The sequence below is a fragment of the Aaosphaeria arxii genome (genome assembly GCF_010015735.1).
Source record: "Aaosphaeria arxii CBS 175.79 unplaced genomic scaffold BU24scaffold_4, whole genome shotgun sequence".
Classification (NCBI taxonomy): Eukaryota; Fungi; Ascomycota; class Dothideomycetes; order Pleosporales; genus Aaosphaeria; species Aaosphaeria arxii.
This window is the reverse complement of record NW_022983477.1, coordinates 1,917,035-1,934,923: the sequence shown is the minus strand read 5'-3', so window position 1 is coordinate 1,934,923 and position 17,889 is coordinate 1,917,035. Positions and strand designations below refer to the sequence as shown.

The following is a 17,889-nucleotide window of genomic DNA, read 5'->3' as shown; positions in this document are numbered from 1 at the left end:
GTTTGGTGCTGTTCTCGAGCCACATCATAGATCTGAAGCGGTCTTGCTCGCCTCAAGAGCATCTATTTCTTCCGAGATTTTATTTAGCATCATTTGAGTAGGACTGGTGTTACCGAAGTGGCGTGGACTTTCGAAAGGGGTTCCGAATTTTGTACTGTTTTGTAGACATTCCTCACTTAAATCCTTGCGTAAAAGCACAGTCCTTTATCGATATTTTGTGGGTTGATATTATACATTATTGTGGTAAGGAATGACTACGGTGGGAAAGGCAATATAGCAGGCATTGTTGAAGTTGGCTTCAGCTTTCATGATTGATAGTCTATCCTACCCAGTGTATGAGATAACCTTGCAGGCTATTGACCCCGCAAATAATGATAGCTAAGCTAAGTGAAATATGTCGAATGCTTTGATGATATTCCAGGTCATCTGAGAATGTGATATAAGCCAATAAATGTCCCCCCAAGTCATGTCATATCCAGCAATTTTGGTGTAGCTTGACAGACAGCGGGACAGAGAGGCCGAGTGTTCAGCTGCGTGAATTGTTCAAATAATTCTCCGCAGCTTGTCCGATCCTATTGCTGATGACGGTGTTCGGTGTGTTGGCTACTCGTTTATCGCATCGTCATCATCGTAGGCAGGTGCCGACTGGATAAGAAGGGGGGTGTCATGCGGTCCACCAAGCCTGCGCCGTTTTCCAAGAAGAGTGGCTCGCATGCGAGCTGTGCGCAACTCGGCCTCAGCCAGCTCAAGGTGAGCTTGAAGCTCTTCCACAGACATGTCGTCCAATTCATCGGCATTAACAGGGACGGCGCTGACGCTACGGTCATAGGATTCTTCGCTGCGTGCTGGGTGGGGGTAGTTGTGTCTTCCAGGTCGCTCCCAGCCGACGCTTGGGTCACGACGAAGTCGCTTGGTTTTGCCTGCAGAAGTTAGCCATCATCAATTTGATTAAAGTAATCTAATGATCCGTTAAGAGGGTCTGTGTAGCTAGTAAAATGATGGTGGAGTTTGCATAGATGGGAAAGTTTGGACTCACTCTTTCGTCCGCGGTTCGTTACCTGGCGGGCTTGGAAGCGCTCACTGTCGTTTTCTGCATTTGACCTGCGGCCGCGCTTCCTAGGTCGCTCCTCCAACTCTACCAGCTCCTCTAGCTGATAGTCATAATCCGACTCTGAGGCTTCTTCTTCTTGCACATCAAGTTCCTCCTCTGCCCGCTCAGGCTTCTCGTACCTATCCTTGATCTCCTTGATGTCGGCCAACCGAACCCACGGGTGCTTTTCCTCATGTGGCAGTATCTGAGCCCTGATGGATATGTTAGTTTCTCTAGACGGTGTATTTCCAGAATGATTGGCGGCACAACTTGGCAGAAGATGTGACAAAGAGACCACCGAACTGCTAAACATACCTCAAGTCAGCTTGGAACTCGGCAAGGTTTCCTTGCTTCAAGCGCGAGATCGTGATGAGATCCTTCAAGAGTTGAACCCCCCAGTTGCGAGGATCATCCTCCGCGGCGTCCTTGATATGTTCACGCCGCTCACAGTCCCATTTGCGCATACGAATGTCCTCCGGAATGACTTCGATGACATCCTCGATCTCGAAGTTTGATGCGATGCCGGGCAGAAGACAGTTCACCAAATCTTTGGTATTGGAATTGAGGGTTTCGTAGCGACCCATTTTGCCTGTCCTGAAGCCCTTGGTGGAATCGAAATCGAAGTAGATGGCACCTCTCAGCTAACGAGGTTTGCGCCTTCGGGGTAGAAGGTTTGTGATTCCAAGTTGAAAGCTTTCCCTTGAACTGCCTTGTAGATGGTCTCGAAGAAAAAGGCTGGAAAGGTGAAGGAGGCGCTGGGGTAGAAATAGAAAAATCCAAAACTCCTATAGAAGAAATAAGCTTAATTTTCACCAATAATGATGCCTAAATTACGTGCTCAACCGCACTTGATCATCGTGTCAAGTGATAATTCAAGTGAGAGTCGGCGCCCAGGAAATAAAGTTGGTCATCAGATTGAGAATCAATCTCAGTTCGTTCAGAAATCTTGACACATGCCATTTTTCTTCATGGCCTTTAGTCTACGTCAGTGAAAGGCAAATTCCAGTCTCTGAATAGTGAGAACATGATTTGATATGATACACAATTCTGATCATTAGTGCAAGACGGAGGTCTCATTATTGAGTAGCAACGGTATGATGCTTTCAAGGCAATGATAGCCTTTCTTTCCATGCCTTCGGACAATGATAACTGCTCGAAGTTGTGAGCGTACGACTCAATTGGGAGTTATCGGGCTCATATACTCATTGCTGTGTTCGTTTTAAGAGGATTGAAAAGTTACTTGTGGCACGAGAGAACATCTTTTCGTTGATGTTAAAGTATTACTCTAGTGTTTATGTAAACGAGCACCGCTGTACAAGTATGTTAAACAGAGGAACACTGAGGTAGAATACTGTGTCTCTTAACAAAAGAAATACTCGGATCAGCATGAGCGGACCAGAATTACCTCTTGAAAACCCGACGCCCATGATGAGAAGATGATGGTTGTTGTTGTAGTACAAGTCGGCTAGACTTACTCCTTTTGTATTCGAATATGTATATGCAGCTCTCACCTTTGCTCACCGAGCCGAGCCGTCCACTTCCCCACCCACATGAACCCACCGTGCAGTTAGACATGAGAAAGAGGGAACGCTCCGCTACCCCAGCTGACTCACTGGAGATATTTCGGTCCAAACGTATTGAGGATCGAGAATCTGTCTTCGTTGCTGCGTTTTCTCCTACGCTCCCCGTCAAGACATTGCAAGGCTTGGACGAGTTCGTCACAGCAACACATCGCATTGCAGCATGGAGGAAGCCCTCCCGTCAAAGGTCTCTCAGGCCGGAATCCATGGTTCTGTATGACCTAGGTCATGATGATGACGGAGAGAAGTGGGCCGGTTCACGACTGAAGAGCATTCTTGAAGACATGAAGGTGGAAGGTGTCATCGTTGTTGCAAGATGGTATGGCGGACAGATGATAGGACCCGCCAGGTTCGCTCACATTGAAAATACCGCGAAAGAGGCAGTCCGGAAGTGGCAGAGCGCTCGTGAAGAACTGAAAACGGAAGAAGCAGCCAAGAGAAGGAAAGTGGAGCAGGATGCAGAGCGCCAATCGCTGGAGTTAATTCTCAAGGAAAGAGACTCAAACATTTTCGCGCTCAGAGGTCTACTTGCCCGAAAAAAGGCCAAATTGGAAGACACAGAGGTGGCCCCGTTGACACCTCAAAGGCCCATGAACTACGCATCTATGTCTCTTGAAACGCTCAAGAGGCAGGAAAAGGCTAGAGATGCCACAATTGCGTCAATTCTGCATAGAATCAACGATGTCGAGGATCAAATGAAAAAGATGGATGCTCTAGAAGACGCGAAAGATGATCTGTTCGACGGGATTGAAAGCAAATGACGATTATTGTTAAAAGACGAGGATGAACCGGACCTTTGCAGAGCCGCCGAGAAACCGAGCCATTGCAGTATGGTTCAGTGCGAACTCTTTGGCCAAAAAAATATTGACATGGTCCGAAGCAGCTCGCAATCAAGCATGATGCTATCCATTGATGACAAATTCTCAGTCCTCTTATGGACTCTCATAGTGCATATTTTTGACGAGCCAGGATTCGTGTGAGCCTTGCTCGGATTCCATCTGCGGATCTGACAGAAGCCAACGAATTACTCCTTTTCGGTTTGATGGCTTTTACAGACGACGAAACGATATTGACATACCCGTTCTTTGAGGGAAGACTCCAAAGAATTTTTCGGTTTTATAATTTGGTATCTGGCTACATGTGTATGGTGTGGGTCATGCTAGCACGCCTATTGTACATAACAACTCAGAATATAATATTCTACTTCACTTGCCAGGCTGGATTTGCCCAGCAGTATGACTAGTAATTTTGATTCGATATTCCATAGGTGATGGTGATGTACAGTATGTCTACAATTGTATGTCTTGACAAAAGGCTGCGCCATTGTATGCATAAGCCCCCTCTCTTTCGATGCCTTTCATCGTCATTCGCATAATTGCTGCCGATTTCATAATATGGTGCTGTGATGGGCTATATGTACAACCCGAAAACCTACTCCGACTAACGGATCCCTTCCCTTGCGATAGATAGCTCAATGGCTCAAATTCCATCGTCCCTTCAAGATCCTTCGCATCAAAAGCTTCCGCCCCTTCTTCGTCTTGAGCCTCGATAGGAAACCATGCCGCCTCTTGCGTACAAGCTGACTGGGATTGTATGTGTTTCGCGGTCCACATCGCACCTGTGTTGTTGCGAGACCGGGATGAGAGGATATCTTTTGTGCAAGGTCCAAGGCTTCTGCAGATGGGATGGCATTCGTTGCCGTGCTGGGAAGCGCCGATGCGGGAACCACTGGTCTTCGCATAGCCAGAAGAGATATTGAGCGTGTCGCCGAGGGAGCAGTTTGTCTGAGGGCATATTAGCAGGTGCTCCGTAACTATGAGATGATTCGATCCATACCGTTGCATTGCAGACATGACCCCAAGAGACGGCCTTAGGAGCGTTGCGCCAGACACTGCCGGCCGAGCAACGACTCTCAAGCACTGGAATGCGTTCATACTTGTCGATTGGGCCCTTTGCGACTCGGGACCACTCCAGATGTTGTGTGCTTAACGTTTCGCTGAAGTTCATCGTCAAGCTCGGAGGTCCGCAAACCAGGGCGCGCTAAAATCTTGGCGCCCAAAATTCCGATTAGAGTAGGCAAAATTATCGATAGCCACTTCGACTTTTCCCCGCCAAAAAGTTATACTTTACGAAGCACGAACGTCAACCCACCTCGAACCGCATAAATCGGCGCACTCAGTCGCAGGACACTTTAGGAAAGAAGAGAGATCAGGAAAGAGAAAGAAAAAATGCCGGCCCCAACTGCGCTCCAGCGCCGCCCAGAAGAATTGGCAGAGAACATCGCAGCGGACCAAGACATGGCCATGACCACTTCGCTACCCACAAATGAGGATGGATTGATCGATATGAGTGTGCTTCCAGCGGACGGCCCTTCCGCACCCATCCCTACGATTTCGAATGCGCCGGAAGAGAACTCCGAGGATATCACAATGAACGAGGATGGAAAGGCAATTCCACGATTTGCCCCAGACACACATGTTGTGCCGTTGAGTTTTAAGCGCGAACTGCGAAAAGTGCCTATCCCACCTGTACGTAACGAACAGCCATATTAGGAGGGCATGTCTGGATTGTAGTTAGGTTCCAAGAGTGGAACACGAGTGCAAAGCAGACATGTCTTGCTCATACCTCCATTGAGTCCCCGGGAAGCCCAAAGAAAGTTTCAAGATATACTGACGCTTGACTTATAGCACCGACTCACTCCTCTCAAAAACGGTAAGTCCAGCAATTCGATCCAGAACCACCTTATACTGACATGTTGTCCAGCATGGCCCAAGATGTACCCACCACTCGTCGAGCACTTGAAACTACAATGCCGAGTCAACACCAAGAGCAAGGCCGTCGAACTGCGAACGAGCGAACAGACAACCGACATTGGAGCGCTGCAGAAGGGAGAGGACTTCGTCAAGGCATTCACACTGGGTTTCGACGTAGACGATGCGATCGCGTATGGCTCACCCTCCGACAAGGGAAACTTGTGGACTACCTCTCAACGAAAATGCTGACGATTTCCCGCTAGGCTGTTGCGATTGGATGATTTGTACATTGAGACTTTTGAAATCAAGGAGTAAGTCTATCAGGGCGCGTAGAACAACCTCCAGAAACACAACTAACATGATTCGTAGTGTAAAAACTCTCAACGGGTAAGAAAAACTCCCCGCCATACGAAAGACACAACACCACTCTTCTCTTCGACAGCAATCAAGTCGTAAATCCCGACCAATCAATGATCATCCACAAGCTAACCGCTTCCCCAAAACAACAGAGACCATTTAGCTCGAGCAATCGGCCGTATCGCCGGAAAAGACGTAAGCATTACCCCCCCCCCCCAGCTCCCTCCCACCTCACCTCAAAAATCCCACTGACATCTCTCTTCTTCGCAGGGAAAAACCAAATTCGCCATCGAAAACGCCAGCAAAACCCGCGTCGTACTCGCCGACTCCAAGATCCACATCCTCGGTACGTCCATTCATCACCCTCCCCCTCCCCAATTTCCCCCTCTTCACAACACACCTAACAGACGTTCAAAAACTAACGAGTTTATGCAGGCGGTTTCCAAAACATCCACATAGCACGCGAGTCCATCGTCTCTCTCATCCTGGGCAAGACGCCCGGAAAAGTGTACGGCGGCCTGCGCACCGTCGCCGGCAGGATGAAGGAGCGCTTTTGAATGACTTTGTTAACATGACATCACGACCCCCTTGTCATGCCTCTTCCCACCCCCCACTTGTTCGTTATTCTGCATTTCCCTGGCGTTTTACCTCACTTTTTCATCTATTCCTTATGGTGTTTGCTCAAAAAAGATATGAGGGGTCAACGATGTGTGGCTGGCTTCGGCTCTCTTTCTGGGGACTGAGAGGTTGGTTTTATATATAGACCGAGAGAGAGGCGGCGTAGAGAAAAATGAATTTCATACATGAACGAACCATGATATGCATGCATTGAAATTGTTGTCTACTTCACCGTCTACCGATCACTTGGAGGAAAGAACCGACAGAACAGCGGCGAGTATGCCCGTGAGTGAGTGTATAAATGTGAATTGACGATATTTGACGACATGGCTAGAGTTTTCGAGGATCTAAGCTTTATTAAAACTACGTTGTTTTTGTTTTCCTTTTGTTCACGCCCTTCCCTCTCTCTCTTCCTCTTCTCTTTTTCCATTTGTCTACTCTGTCTTGGTTTTGTGAAAGAAAAACGCTCACGTCTGGGCGTGCGTAGCGTGGCGTGGCTATTGGGGAGATTAAAACAAAGTATAGCGTGTTGGGTTGGTGTTGTTACAGTGGTCAAAGACGTGGTAAAAGTGAGTAGTGAAAGGTGGAGAGACAGATTAGAGAGAAGTCAGACGCAAGAAGAGCAGTGGAAGTAAGGCGAAGAAACCATGAAATGAGAAGAGGAACGAAAAGGACGCCAATATGCGGCCCCGCTCGTGAATAGTCCAAATATATACATACACGAGAAGGAAAATAGAAACTTGATCCATGAAGGAGGTGCAGTACGACAAGAAACCAGAATCCCAAGAGAAAATGATGAAACCCAATGCAGAAAACTAAGTAGCGGAATAGAATAAAAAATGAGAAGAAAATGAACCTTCTAGGTGCGAGAATCGAAGAAATGAACAAGAGAAGGAAACTTATGCGTCGGTCTCCCAAGGCCTCCAGAACTTCCAGCCTTCTCTCACGTCTCGCGGTAGCTTTCTGCGGGCGCTGCTGATGACACCTACTAATCGTTCGATGCCTTCTGTGCCTTCGGCTCGGAGGAACTTCTCCTGGTCGATCTCCTCACCACCCTCTTCTTCGTTGCCGTTGTGCAGAACGGCAGGCCAGAGGACTCCGACACCGTCTCCCGCGAGGGTAATCTCGAACTTCTCGAAGCCCTCGTTCTCAAGTTTTACTTCGAGAGTGTCGAGGATCTTGTGCTTGAGCTTGGTCGTGTTGGAAATGATGCTGGCGCTGCAATCGGCCTCCTCGCTGTCTTCAGATTCGTCGGAGGAACTATCCGAATGGTGGAGTCCGTTGCCGTTGCCGTTGGGCTGAAGGGAAGTCGGCTGTGGTTTAAGGATCGTAATGGCGCAACCACCGCCTCCAGCACCTGTCAACTTGGTCCAGCCGATGCCGGTATGGTCGATAAGCTCGCGAATGCGCTCCAACTTAGGATGAGAGACTCCGAGAGAAACGAGGAGACCGTGGTTGATAGTGATGAGGTCACCGAGGTGCTTCAAGGCGGACGGAGAGGGGTTTCGTGGGTTGAAGCCTGGAGAGGTGAGGAGTCGGTGGGCGGACTCGGTGATCATGCCTATCGAATCGAGAACGTTCTCAATGAGAAGTGGGTGAGTCTCCCTCAAGGTAGCAACTTTGGCAACCTCAGTCAACGTGCTCCTCGACTGGCGCGTGTTGACCAGAAGGAGGGGCAGCTCAGGGAAGTTCCAGATGGGGGCAACCATAGGCGGTTTGGTATAGTCCCTTCGCTGGAAAAGCACGGCCTTTCCTCCGGCGGAAACGGTGTTGTCAACGCCAGAGGGGTTCCCGTGAATGCACATCTCGCCCACAAACGCCCATCTGTTGATTCGCTCGATCTGGAGCTCACATTCCTGTGCTGGCTGGTCCTGGTGCGGTCCGCTCAAGGCTCGGATCTGGAGGAGAAGAGCAGCGCTCAAACATACTGAGATACTGGCGCTGCTGCCGAGGCCGGCGCCAATTGGGATCGTCGAGCGGAGGGTGTATATGCAGGGCGGCGATCTTCGCGACGCGAGCGAGCAGTAGAGGTAGAGGAACGTTGTGGCGGATGCCTGATGGATCTTGCGCGTAGATTCAGGGACATGGGGGGAAACAACGTCAACGTGCGGTTGCAAGGCAGCTATGAAGTCCGGGTCCAGTGTTGTTACGAGGTCGTAGTAGTTCCTTTTCTTGCCCTTTGCGGAGAAGACTTCCCAGGGCAGTTCGTCAATGTTCCAGGTATGCTCGAGGTTGATGTCTGGGAATCGTAGGGAGACGGTACGATGCGATTTCGAGAGAAAGGAGACGAGTAGGTATGAACGAAGGGAGATTGCAGCAGCAATTGCGGCCTACCAATGACTGTTAGCCTATGTTGAGTCGTCCATTGGATTGGGAAGGAATTGATCCAAAAGTGGAAGGGGGTTTGCTCCTGGGCGCAACTTGCCTTGCCGTGAACGACCGCATGTTCGCCATAGACAATGACCTTGCCAGGCGCAGATACCATGAAGGAAGGCATCATGGGAGAGGATTGCTTCCTCTTCATGAGGGGAGCGTGGCCATTGAGGCGAGTCGCGGCGGGCGTGGGAAGCTGCGAGAGTAATTGCGCAGGCATTGTGTCGATTGGAGAGTGATCTGGAGTTTGAGTGGCATGCGATGAGGTAGAACGTTGGGGTTTAAGAGGATCTGTCGATGGGTGGGAGTGGTGGTCAGCTAAGACAGGCGTGTATGGATTGGTAAGGTAAGGTATGGGAGGGAATTGCATGTAGGATAAGGGCAAGGAAGGGGTAGAGTACGGCAGAGATTCAAGACAGAAAAGAATCTGAGTAGAGAGGAGAGTACAGTAGAGTAGAGTAGGTATGTACCGTATGTACCGGCTGACGATACGGATGGGATAGAAAAAGGTCGGACGTACCAGGAGCACCGTGATCCTGCCTGCGGATTGATCCGTTGGTTGTAGCCATGACGAAGCGCATGTAATGTACGCACAGACGGATTATGAAAGCGAAGAGGAGGAATTGATTGAACGAGTGAGAGAGCGAGGATGTTTTTTTTCTTGGGGCGGTTCGGCGTATGCGTGTGTATGCGTGTGTATGCGTGTGTATGGATGTGGGTGGTACTGTAGACTGTCGACTGTATGTTGTGTGGTGTGGTGTTTTTCTTTTTTGGGCGGAACAGGAAGGGGGGGGGGGTGGCCGCCGCGTTGCTGGGAGCTGGGAGATTTGAGTTTGGGGCAGCTGGGCTGGATGCAGGCGGTCGCAGTCTGTCTGCAGTCTGCACTCAGTCACACTACTCAACACTCGTACTAACCACCTGGATTACAAGACCCAGACTCACAGCGTAAGGTAAGGTAAGGTACGGTATAGTAGAGTAATTAGGCGCAGTAGGAGGCCAGCTGGACTGGGGGTTGGGTAAAGGGTAAAGACAAGGTAAGGGGTTACAGAAAAAGAGCGTGCTGTATCAAGGACTGTGGAGGCAGCAGTACTCCGTAGTAGTAACAGCAGCTAATTAGACAATATGAGGCGAGTACTCCGCAGATGGGTAGGTAGTTAGGAGATGGGGAGTGTACAATTAATGAATGATATGGACGAGGATCAAAGAAAAAGGGTTGTGGTAGTTAGTTATTGGATCTTGGTGATAACTAATAACGATCCATGGATGGGCAGACAGACTTGCAACTCATCTTATGACCTTACGAGTCTATGGGTTAATAGTTAGTTATGAGTTAGAACTAACTCTAACCAACTACTCCGTACCTACAGCAAGGCTCAAGCAAAGGAAACCAACGAAGGGCATTCCCACAACGCTTGAGCCTTGAAGACGCTTGTAGGGGGTAAGTTTCCCATCATTTGACCACTGAGGTTAGTTGGATTGTCGAGGACGAAGGACTAGATCCCCCATCATTATTACCCAAGGACGTGGTAAGTGGTTCGCATAGTCAGTCTCGACATATCTTGTCCTTTCCATCTCGTTTCCCCTCTTTGGCACGGCATCTAACTCGACTGTCTATCTCCATCTAATGATAATTTCTTATCAAGTGTTGGTTGGTTGTTTATGGAATTGACGCACTGCAAGGCATGGCACATGGTGGTGGCAGTTGGATTGGAGTGCGTAGTGCGTGGTTCTTTGTTGAATCCTTGTCCTGACCGTCGCCCGCCCGTCTCCGCCGCCTCCTCCGCCCACAGCCGCGCCCAATTCGCGTCCTCAACCCCCCTCCCACTTCCCACTTGCCCCCCAGTAGACGCAGTAACCCCCCGGTAACTACTCCCCCCAATCCCCTTCCCCCTTGGCCTGGTGCCTTGTCCTGTCCTCCCCTTATCCCTCCCTCCTCTCATAAGCTCATAAGCTCATAGGCTGGAACGATTGGACAGACCATGACTCCCATGGGTCTCTCTGTGCGTGACCTGCAAGGAACAAACCCAATCTGACCCCGGCCCAGCGCTCTGGTTGCCAGTTGCCTTCTAGAAAAACACTCATCTTACGGACTCTACACTGACACTTTGCCTCTTCCAGTAATCCCATTCACACATCCATCGTGCATCTTGCATCACTTCTCTGCCGTGCCCCCATTCCATTGTTGTCCTGATCATCGCATATCCACTTCCATACGTCACACTCCACACAAATTCAAAAACAAATTCAACACTTATTGTACTGTTATGTACTCGCTAATGCAGACAACATTTTCCTTGTTCGTGAGTTATAATTGTAACTACCTAAACTACTAGTAGTTACTCCGTACCTCGTATGGAATTGCCTCTCCCTTCAGCTCAGTTCAGCCCTGCGGAACACGTCGAATGAATAGTCTCAATCATCCTCAGCCGGAATGGACTCACCGTCCCAGTCATCATCTTTCTAAGGTTCCATGAGTCTGGCTTAGTACAGTGGTTGTACGGTTACGGTACAATTCCATACCAACACAATTGTCATCTTTATCGCCGACCGTCATGTTTCACTATCTCCACGAATGAACTGCCCGTCGGACTTTTTTTCTTTTCATTCAATGTCCAGAACCCTTTCTTCAACCCCCACTTTCGCTAATACTTGCTCCATACTCTACCCAAAGTCTTCAATTGTGTGTCTCCGTACATGTACTGTACCTACACCTACCTACTCCGTACATCACCACCTATCAGGACCATCACCTAGGCTTCTCAACATCCATCTCTACCCATCTTGAGGATGTTGGGGCTAACCGCCCCTACCTAAGAGCTGAATACAATACCCAGCCCTAGGCTGCTAGGCATCCCCGCTGCCTCGCCCGCCTCGCCCGCCTCGCCCGCCCCGCATGCGCGTACTCACCGACTGCCTTCAGCCTGTATTCCATGTACTGGCTGCCTTCAGCCTGCAGTAGAGAGGCAGTGTGCCGCTTCGATTGACCATACATTCCTGAGATCGCGATGGCCATCACTTGACTGCAGGCCCAAGAACATTGATTACGCCATGATTTTTCCCATACAGGTAATCCCAAGTCACTCAGCCACAACACCACCACGCAAACGCAGTCCCTCAATCTGTGAGCCGCCAAACCGGAAATGGCACCGGACATATCGACGCGTGTTTGTCCCTAAAAGCCGTCTCTACGCGGTACTGTAATACTCGTACCGTACCGTACCTGTAAGCCATCCGAAACAACCCAAGAGACGGTAGCTCGGCCGATCAGGAATAATATATCATCTCGAACCAACAGTTGTTCTATCTTTTTTTATTCAATCAATTCGAGCGTCCTCGCACTGTGGAGCTTCATGAGGACCGGACGCATACATTCCCCGAATCCAAGGACAGATAAGACTAGACTCCCGAACCCGACTCTATCGACGAGACATCCCGTACAGAAAATAAAAGCACCTGTCATGATGCTTGCCGCCGTCCCTTATCAAATTCGTGCCCTATAGAGAATGACATCTTGGGGAATGTACCATCATGCCTCTATGTATAACTATGTAAAACATAAAGTCACCCCTGTACAAACGCTCAACATACCGACAAAACTATACTGAAGAGCCTCCCGAGCTATTATTATCTTCTAATTACATAGAGACAAACATCCCATAGTTAATCATAACATAATGGAATATCGGCTACGGACTCTGGGTCGTACGGAATTTCTGATGGACCGATCGCGTACCTTACTCTCATCGTGTTCCGTGTACTGAGAATACAGCTTACAATGACGTTGGTTGGTCCAAACATCCCTGTACCTATTAGCTCAGCCTTGCCCCAACACCGAAACTTGTCCTCTGTTGCGCCTGTGGAGCTTCTTGTTCACTCCAATTCAACAACAACATTAGAAAATTCAGTCAATCGCAATGATCCAGGCTCTCCTTCAGGTAACACTACAGAACGATGATTTCCGACACAATGTCAAATGCTGATTCTCGGAATAGCGCCTGGCCCGATGGCTGGACCGGCCCTTCTTCCCGTGGAAGAAGCTCGTAGTCGGCTTCTCCCTTGCGCAGTTCACTCTCGAGAATTGGCTGATGTTCCGTCAATTCAAAGTCCTCCAAAAGAAAACCGTCCCGAAGGCCCTCGAGAAGGAAATCGACCAGGAAACATTTGACAAGTCCCAGGTTCGTCGTACTGCCTGCGTTGCGCTGCCCCACGCGACCAACTCCCGCTTACATTTCCCCACAGGCATACGGTCGCGCGAAGGCGAAGTTCAGTTTCTTCTCCGGCCTCTTCAACCAGATCCAAAACCTCGCTGTCCTCTATTTCGATGTAATCCCCCTCGTCTGGGGCGTTGCTGGTGCAATTCTCGCTCGCTATGCTCCGGCAAGCCTTTCGGGCGAGATCCCACATTCGCTGGTCTTCATATACTTGTTTGGCTTGATTGATTTGGTCCTCGGTCTTCCTTTCTCCTACTACCACAGTTTCGTGCTAGAGGAGAAGTTTGGATTCAACAAAATGACCGTCAAACTATGGCTCACCGACATGATCAAGGGTCAAGCGCTCACCATTGCATTTGGCATCCCTATCGGTAGCGCATTCTTGTCCATCATCAGGCGGACCGGCGACAGCTTCTTCTACTACCTCTGGGTCTTCATGTTCTGCGTCCAGATCGTGGCCATGACCATTTATCCCGTCTTCATCGTCCCCATGTTTAACAAATTGGAGCCGCTCAAGCCCGGCAAGCTCAAGGAAGCCGTCGAGGCACTTGCCACGAAGCTCAAGTTCCCTCTCAGCGAATTGCAGGTCATCGATGGCAGCAAGCGAAGTGCGCACAGCAATGCCTACTTCACCGGACTCCCCTGGGTTGGCAAGAAGAAGATTGTCATCTACGACACTTTGCTCGAGAAGAACACGGACAAGGAAACTGAAGCCGTGCTTGCACACGAACTTGGACACTGGAAGATGAATCACACTTCGCGACTTTTGTTCATTAGCCAGGCTCATCTGTTCTACGTATTTGCATTGTTCTCCGTCTTCATCCATAACAAGTCTGTCTATGCAGACTTTGGCTTCCTCCGAGAGCAGCCAGCCATTATTGGTTTCGTCTTGTTCAATGAGATTCTGTCGCCGACAGATTCCATCATCAAGCTCCTGATGAACATCTGGACCCGAAGCATGGAATTTGAGGCTGGTGAGTAGCCCCTTTTTGCTCTCGAAACCACGACGCTAACTGCTGAGTAGATGCCTTTGCTTTGAAGCTCGGCTACGCAGCCGAACTTGGATCCTCCCTGATCAAGCTTCAGATTCAGAACTTGTCCAGCATGGATGCAGACTGGATGTACTCAAGCTTCCATTACTCCCATCCCATTCTCACCGAGCGCCTCAAGGCTATTGGCTGGACTGGGGAGAAGAAGATCGTACAAGACAAGACGGCCGATGAAGAGAAGCCCGTCAAGGCATCGGACAGAGAGCTTTGAATAAAGGACAATGTGCTGCATGCCCAACGGCATACTGTATAGTAGATCTCCATAGAGTGAGCATTGGAAACCATTGGCGACGAAAGAAGGATGAGGAGTAGGGTGGGCGTAGAGCGCTTATGCAATGTATACACCGGAGAGCTGGAAAATTTTGAAAATTTTTGGGGCAATTGGATGTCCATAGGGGTATCGTATCTAAAACGCAAAATGGCGTTGTCGGCAATAGAAAGTCGCGCTCTAGTCCTCCGTCTTGTTCTTCTTTCCTTTGCTTTTTTTGAACTCTTTGTGTCTTGCTTTCTTCGCAAGCTTTCGTGCCTCCTTGTCCACGTTCGCCTTTCTCTTCTCGCCGACTTGTCCTTCATCTCCCTCCTCTTCTCCACCCTCAACTTCAGGAACATCCACCCCAGAAGCGACAAAGTTGTCGCGATCGCCAATCTCCTCTATCTCGACGCGCCCCTCTTCCCTCTCGTATTCTGACTTGTCTTGCCATTCCTCTCCGCCATCCCCGGTTGCAGCCTCCTGATCATCGTCGAAAACCTTCCTCTTGTTCTTTCTTCCGTCCTGTCCATTGCGCTCTTCGGGTTCTGGTGAAGGCTCTGGCTCGAGATGCTCGCCGCGGAGACCTGCCGCCACGCGGCGTAGATTGTGCATGACAACTCCTCCGGAAGGGCCTCCATGTGAGCCAAATTGTACGCCCGTAGGGGTAATGAGTGCGTCGGGGTGGAGGTGAGGATGGATTTCGCTGTTCTTTATGAAGGTCGCAAGCATTTCCGCGGCATCCTCGTTGCCAATGGGATTACTTGAGACATGACGATAAGGAGGGAGCGTTTCGGGGCCCATTGTGAAGTGAATATCGGTATATGGAGAGTGATTTCAATATATTTGCAGCGGTCGCTGAGGTTGAGGTTGGCGGGCTGGATCCGGCAACAATTTTTTGGAGAGCAACAGTTAAAGTTTGGCGCCGGATGGCCCGTGCGCCATGATGACCTTTTCATCAATTCATTGCATCACTCAAGCCACCGCTTGCACCCATCCACATATCGACAAACAGCGTAACGCATCGATCTTCCCGACCGTTTATTTCCTGTGACTTCAACTTCACGCGGACGGTCGCCATGTTGAAGCCGAGATTACCATGAACAGAAATGTAGGCATTGCGGTCGGCGCAACCCTGCGACGCTGTGTCGTTGACCAGCCTCTATCAACAATTTCTCCACTTCCTCAGTTCAACCTCACGTTCTTCCGCACACTTCGACCTCTAGGACCAGCCGCTCCTCATAGAAATTTCTCGTCACATACAAGTTCGCTACGCCGTCCATTCAGCCTTTTCACACCTCATCGCCCAACCCCTCCATGTCACCTCACCGCATCTCCATCAAGTCATACTTCCCCGCCTCGATACGTTCTCGAGAGTGTGACGGCAGCTGCCGCGGCGGCATGGAAGAGACAATCTCATAGCCATGCAAGGAAGGGTCGTAGAAGGGGTGTACCCGCCACAAAACGTAATAAGAGTTCAGTCACTGGTGGAAGGTCAACAAAAGTTCAGAAACCGTCTGCACCACAGGCAGAACTCTCGCCGCAACCGAAAGCCTCTCCTAGGCCGATCCCACCTGTAAACAACGCCTCCGAACAATCACATGAATCTTCGAAACCCCTCTTAGACCGCCTACCACAACACCTACCCCACCTACATAGACCGAGCAAAGCAGAGTTACTGGCAGCGGCGTCTGGCTTCTGGTCTCGAATGAAGGTTCGATTCAAATGGCTCACCATACGAAGCACCCGGCCTTTCAACGCCGATGAGATTTATGCCATGTTTTCCTGGATCCTTGCAGCACACATCCTCTGGATCGTCGTTGGAACGACAACTTTTTTCTCGATAGCAATATTCATGATCAACAGTGTCTTCGCCCAGGAAACTCTTGCGAAGTGGATTGGAAACTATCTCACACAGTCATCCGGAATCAAGGTTGTTTTCGAATCAGCTGTTGTTCCTAAATGGAAGGACGGAGTCATTTCTTTCCGGAAGGTCTTCGTCTCCCGACGTCCCGGCCAGGGACGTGCAAGAGTGAGCAAAGGATCCCAGACATCCGCTGCAGCTGCCGCTGCCGCAATCGCACACAAAGAAAAGGGGGCTGTTGATGGGGAGGAAGAGGAGGAGGATACGAATTACACACAATTTGACATTTCCATCGACGCAGTCAACGTCACTTTATCTTTTTCCAAATGGATGAATGGAAAGGGTCTTCTGAAGGATGTTGAGATCAAAGGAATTCGAGGAGTCGTTGATAGAACATCCGTCTACGCCCTAGAAGAATACGTCGACCCGCGCACTTACAAGCATGAGCACCAACCCGGCGACTTTGAATTAGACTCATTCAAGATGGAGGATTTGCTGGTCACAGTATACCAGCCAGATGATTTCCGACCTTTCTCCGTCAGCATCTACTCCTGCGATCTCCCACAGCTCAGGAAACAGTGGCTGTTCTACGACTTCCTGTCCGCCAACATGATGTCTGGGTCGTATGACAATTCACTCTTCACCATCCACCCCCGCCAGACACACAACTACACTGGGATGCAATTAAACAAAGGCCTCGATACCGAAGATGGTCAGACCTGGAAGAAACAGAGCCGCATCAGAATTGACGGTCTCAGCATAGACCACTTGAACAGGGGCTATGACGGACCTTTCTCTTGGATCTACGAGGGAAACGTCGATATCGTATCGGACATCATGATTCCCAACGAGAATGATGCCAGCATCGCCAAGGTCATGTCAGACATGTATGATCGAGTGGAAGCGACCGTGAAGAAGACAAACACCAGTCTCCGCGTCGTACGAAACGACCATAACCATACTCATATCTCTGACCACGCCCACGGCTTTGATGGTGAGCATCAAGAGGAGGCGGAACAGGGAGAAAACGACGAGGACAACCGCTTTATCATCATGGACATTCGCGTCCATCTCAACGACGTGCGAGCTGCAGTTCCGATATTTACTAATGACCTTTCCTACGTCAACAATGCGCTGGTTCGGCCCATTGTTGCATACATCAACTCCAAGAAGACCTTCATCCCGGTGAATTGCAGAGTTGTCAAGCGGGCAGGCGAATTTGATGGAAGCTGGACACTCTACGACAGCGGCCTGATGGACGATGTATCTCGCGAGGTATGTGGACGCCCCTTTCTTCATTTTGTTGATTAGAATGCTAACTTTCATCAAGATGTACGATGCATTCGCGAAGGACGTCCTCAACGACAACACTGCCCGCAAACGCCGGATAAAGAAGGTCGGCATCTGGACATTGCAACTCGCAGCACAAGCCCTCTTCCTCGGTCTAGCCGGAAACATAGCTTAACGATATCCCCACTTCTCTCTCTCAGCATACACGAAGGTTACCTGTATTATACGAAAAAAGAACGCGGCGTTTTTTGGGAGGGGGGCGTTTTGTTTTGCCATTGCCGGCGCAGGTGGGAAAAGTATGAAACGACAATTCTTGGGTTATCACGAGCGGTAACGATTTAACGCCGGGGCAGTTACGAGATCATTCTTAAGTGCCAAATAAAAACAATAATGACAGATAGGATGCTGCTCTTGAAGCATGCATCGTCTTTCTCAGCAAGGTAGCGATGTTCTTCCA

The 17,889-nt window shown here is 49.8% G+C and overlaps 9 protein-coding genes across 9 annotated transcripts; 5 read left to right on the top strand and 4 right to left on the bottom strand.

Moving 5' to 3' along the window:
* Positions 1-459: 459 nt before the first annotated feature.
* On the bottom strand, positions 460-1,869 carry BU24DRAFT_187617 (uncharacterized protein). Its single transcript, XM_033521675.1, has 3 exons — positions 1,406-1,869; positions 1,037-1,302; positions 460-920 (listed from the first exon to the last, which is right to left on the bottom strand). Exons 1-3 carry the CDS (start codon positions 1,672-1,674, stop codon positions 604-606), a joined length of 852 nt encoding a protein of 283 aa, XP_033384248.1. The 5' UTR covers positions 1,675-1,869; the 3' UTR covers positions 460-603.
* A 755-nt stretch (positions 1,870-2,624) lies between these two features.
* On the top strand, positions 2,625-3,898 carry BU24DRAFT_422218 (uncharacterized protein). Its single transcript, XM_033527935.1, has one exon. The coding sequence runs from the start codon at positions 2,664-2,666 to the stop codon at positions 3,429-3,431; it is 768 nt and encodes a 255-aa protein (XP_033384247.1). The 5' UTR covers positions 2,625-2,663; the 3' UTR covers positions 3,432-3,898.
* Positions 3,899-3,959: 61 nt separating this feature from the next.
* BU24DRAFT_462128 (uncharacterized protein) lies at positions 3,960-4,677 on the bottom strand (the record flags this gene model as incomplete). Its single annotated transcript, XM_033531964.1, has 2 exons — positions 3,960-4,454; positions 4,507-4,677. The coding sequence occupies 2 exons, from the start codon at positions 4,675-4,677 to the stop codon at positions 3,960-3,962; spliced, it is 666 nt and encodes a 221-aa protein (XP_033384246.1).
* A 104-nt stretch (positions 4,678-4,781) lies between these two features.
* BU24DRAFT_422217 (pre-rRNA-processing protein pno1) lies at positions 4,782-6,592 on the top strand. The gene is made up of 8 exons (XM_033527934.1): positions 4,782-5,198; positions 5,358-5,382; positions 5,434-5,614; positions 5,687-5,734; positions 5,793-5,810; positions 5,933-5,975; positions 6,051-6,126; positions 6,216-6,592. The coding sequence occupies exons 1-8, from the start codon at positions 4,899-4,901 to the stop codon at positions 6,335-6,337; spliced, it is 813 nt and encodes a 270-aa protein (XP_033384245.1). The 5' UTR covers positions 4,782-4,898; the 3' UTR covers positions 6,338-6,592.
* A 705-nt stretch (positions 6,593-7,297) lies between these two features.
* BU24DRAFT_462126 (mevalonate kinase) lies at positions 7,298-8,991 on the bottom strand (the record flags this gene model as incomplete). Its single annotated transcript, XM_033531963.1, has 2 exons — positions 7,298-8,728; positions 8,836-8,991. The coding sequence occupies 2 exons, from the start codon at positions 8,989-8,991 to the stop codon at positions 7,298-7,300; spliced, it is 1,587 nt and encodes a 528-aa protein (XP_033384244.1).
* Positions 8,992-9,248: 257 nt separating this feature from the next.
* On the top strand, positions 9,249-9,809 carry BU24DRAFT_187506 (uncharacterized protein). Its single transcript, XM_033521674.1, has one exon. The coding sequence runs from the start codon at positions 9,356-9,358 to the stop codon at positions 9,683-9,685; it is 330 nt and encodes a 109-aa protein (XP_033384243.1). The 5' UTR covers positions 9,249-9,355; the 3' UTR covers positions 9,686-9,809.
* A 2,867-nt stretch (positions 9,810-12,676) lies between these two features.
* BU24DRAFT_480614 (CaaX prenyl protease) lies at positions 12,677-14,377 on the top strand. Its single transcript, XM_033533132.1, has 4 exons — positions 12,677-12,706; positions 12,764-12,946; positions 13,011-13,956; positions 14,004-14,377. Exons 1-4 carry the CDS (start codon positions 12,686-12,688, stop codon positions 14,240-14,242), a joined length of 1,389 nt encoding a protein of 462 aa, XP_033384242.1. The 5' UTR covers positions 12,677-12,685; the 3' UTR covers positions 14,243-14,377.
* Positions 14,362-15,155, bottom strand: BU24DRAFT_187484 (uncharacterized protein). Its single transcript, XM_033521673.1, has one exon. It carries the CDS (start codon positions 15,080-15,082, stop codon positions 14,480-14,482), a length of 603 nt encoding a protein of 200 aa, XP_033384241.1. The 5' UTR covers positions 15,083-15,155; the 3' UTR covers positions 14,362-14,479.
* Positions 15,156-15,260: 105 nt separating this feature from the next.
* BU24DRAFT_369819 (uncharacterized protein) lies at positions 15,261-17,838 on the top strand. The gene is made up of 2 exons (XM_033524410.1): positions 15,261-17,417; positions 17,473-17,838. The coding sequence occupies exons 1-2, from the start codon at positions 15,378-15,380 to the stop codon at positions 17,605-17,607; spliced, it is 2,175 nt and encodes a 724-aa protein (XP_033384240.1). The 5' UTR covers positions 15,261-15,377; the 3' UTR covers positions 17,608-17,838.
* Positions 17,839-17,889: the final 51 nt, after the last annotated feature.